The sequence below is a fragment of the Suillus subalutaceus genome (assembly GCF_016647625.1).
Source record: "Suillus subalutaceus strain FC151 chromosome Unknown DFJ58scaffold_818, whole genome shotgun sequence".
Classification (NCBI taxonomy): domain Eukaryota; kingdom Fungi; phylum Basidiomycota; class Agaricomycetes; order Boletales; family Suillaceae; genus Suillus; species Suillus subalutaceus.
The window spans coordinates 1,364-3,173 of record NW_024541067.1 but is presented as its reverse complement, the minus strand read 5'-3'; the positions used below and the strand labels follow the sequence as shown (position 1 = coordinate 3,173).

At 51.3% G+C, this 1,810-nt stretch overlaps 1 protein-coding gene across 1 annotated transcript; it reads right to left on the bottom strand.

The window, feature by feature from the left end:
- Positions 1-774: 774 nt before the first annotated feature.
- Positions 775-1,116, bottom strand: DFJ58DRAFT_673625 (uncharacterized protein; the record flags this gene model as incomplete). The annotated part of the gene is made up of 1 exon (XM_041383069.1): positions 775-1,116. A coding segment is annotated over one exon (342 nt), but the record flags the coding sequence as incomplete, so codon positions are not given.
- Between the last annotated feature and the right edge of the window lie 694 nt (positions 1,117-1,810).

Here is a 1,810-nt window from a genome sequence, read left to right as displayed (position 1 = left end):
ATGACATCACTTGAACGGACAAATGGACGTTCCTTCGGACTCGGAGTTCCATGAGAAAGCGGACGCTAGCCAGTAGAAGATAAGGTATGCTTCGCGCGCTGCACGCAAACAGCCGGCAATACATCATACCAGACGCGTCAGAAGTGGGTAGTCTACCCCGAAGCGAGGTACGAGGGGCCGTAGGGTTAGAATTATGACTTTGTGGCAGCGGCAGTGCAGCACGTGGCCTCGGGCTCGCGCCACGCTCTAGCAGGCTCAAACCCGCCTTCTGCTTTTCTTTTCTTTTCCTTTTCTTTTTGTCTCCGAAATTTCCGGGAACCTAGGTAACTCCCAGAATTTTTTGTTTGCCTGAATATCTATTTTCTAGGCTATCTTTGGCCACCCGGCAACTCGGTGGGCTTTGAGGGCCTAGATCCTTGCATGCATCCGCATGCAATGAAGATAAGTCCAGCCGGGAAGCTGGAGTTATGCGAGCGCGCAATCAGATAAAAGGACAATTACTCAGTCGGCCTCTCGTCGATCCATCGAACGAAATGGAATAAGTAATGACGTAGCGGAACTTCGAACCAAACTATAACGATAACGTACCCTTCCACCGCTCAGCAATATCTTGACCTCGGAAAACTTCGCGCAGGGCTTCTTGTATGTCTTCGACATATACGAAGCGGATTCCTATCTTGACGCTTTCTGGGACGTTCTCTTCGACGTTGGCCGACGAGCGATATCTCGCTAGTCATGGCTGATGAACAAAAAGGTGAGGCGCTGGAAATAAATCTAACGTACCGATGTCTGGATGGATCTTGGTCTCGGTAAAGAGTTGAGACTCGACGGAGTAGGTGCGCTAGTAGCCATAGCTGGGACTTGTTCAGGGAAGGCGGTTTCGCCAAGGTCGAGGATGGGTTTCAGCGCAGCCTTCCAATAGATCTGCAGCGCGTGTGAGCTATGCATATAATACGCTGGCGTAATCCCCGCCCTGTCAATATGTTTCTTCAGATTCCACGCGCCGATCTCTCGGTAGTAGTACTTGATGAGCGAGTCGATGGTGGAGGGCTCGAGGACAATGTCGTCGTTCTTCAAGCCTGACGCTTCCTTTGCCTGCGGTCCGAGATACTTTTCGGCAATAACTCATTTCTCCTCGGAGGCATATCTGCTGATTGTGACTTCAAGGACCTCCAAGTGATCGAGGAGAGGCTCTAGGATCGCGACAAGGTTGTTGGCTGAAAGATGCGTAGGCGTAAGTGCGGGAAACGCGCGATATCCGGACAACTCACCTGCGCAGACGAACCGAACTCATGACAAGTCCACAGGGACGTCCGCGCTGAGAAGGTCAGAAGGATGAATATACGTCATGCAGAAGCGAAGTGATGGAAAACGCTCACTAGCGATCCAAGAATCAGTCGTTTTGGTCGCATGCGCCTCCGAAGCAGCGCGATCATTTTATTGAGTTCATTGTCAAGGACCTTCCAGACACCCTCCGGCATCTTCAACAAGGCGGCTTGCTCCTTGAATTTTCAATGAGCTCGTCCTCCCCGTCTTATTCCATACGGAGCGCCTTTTTGATCCCCTTGAGCTGCTCCATCTGACCACCCCACTAGTAGTACAGCGCGGCTGACTTGGGCGTAAACTCTGTAGCGCAGTTCCCATTTTTCAACGTCGAGCAATGCCCCCTGCAGCAATGGGGCGTAAGATCGCGAGCTTGGCAGCTCGAGTTGCATCCACCTACAGACTACGCTAAGCGATTGATCTTATTTTTCTTGCGCTCAGATATTTGTCCATTGGAGCGCTTTGAGTTCCTTGAAAAAAGAGCAAG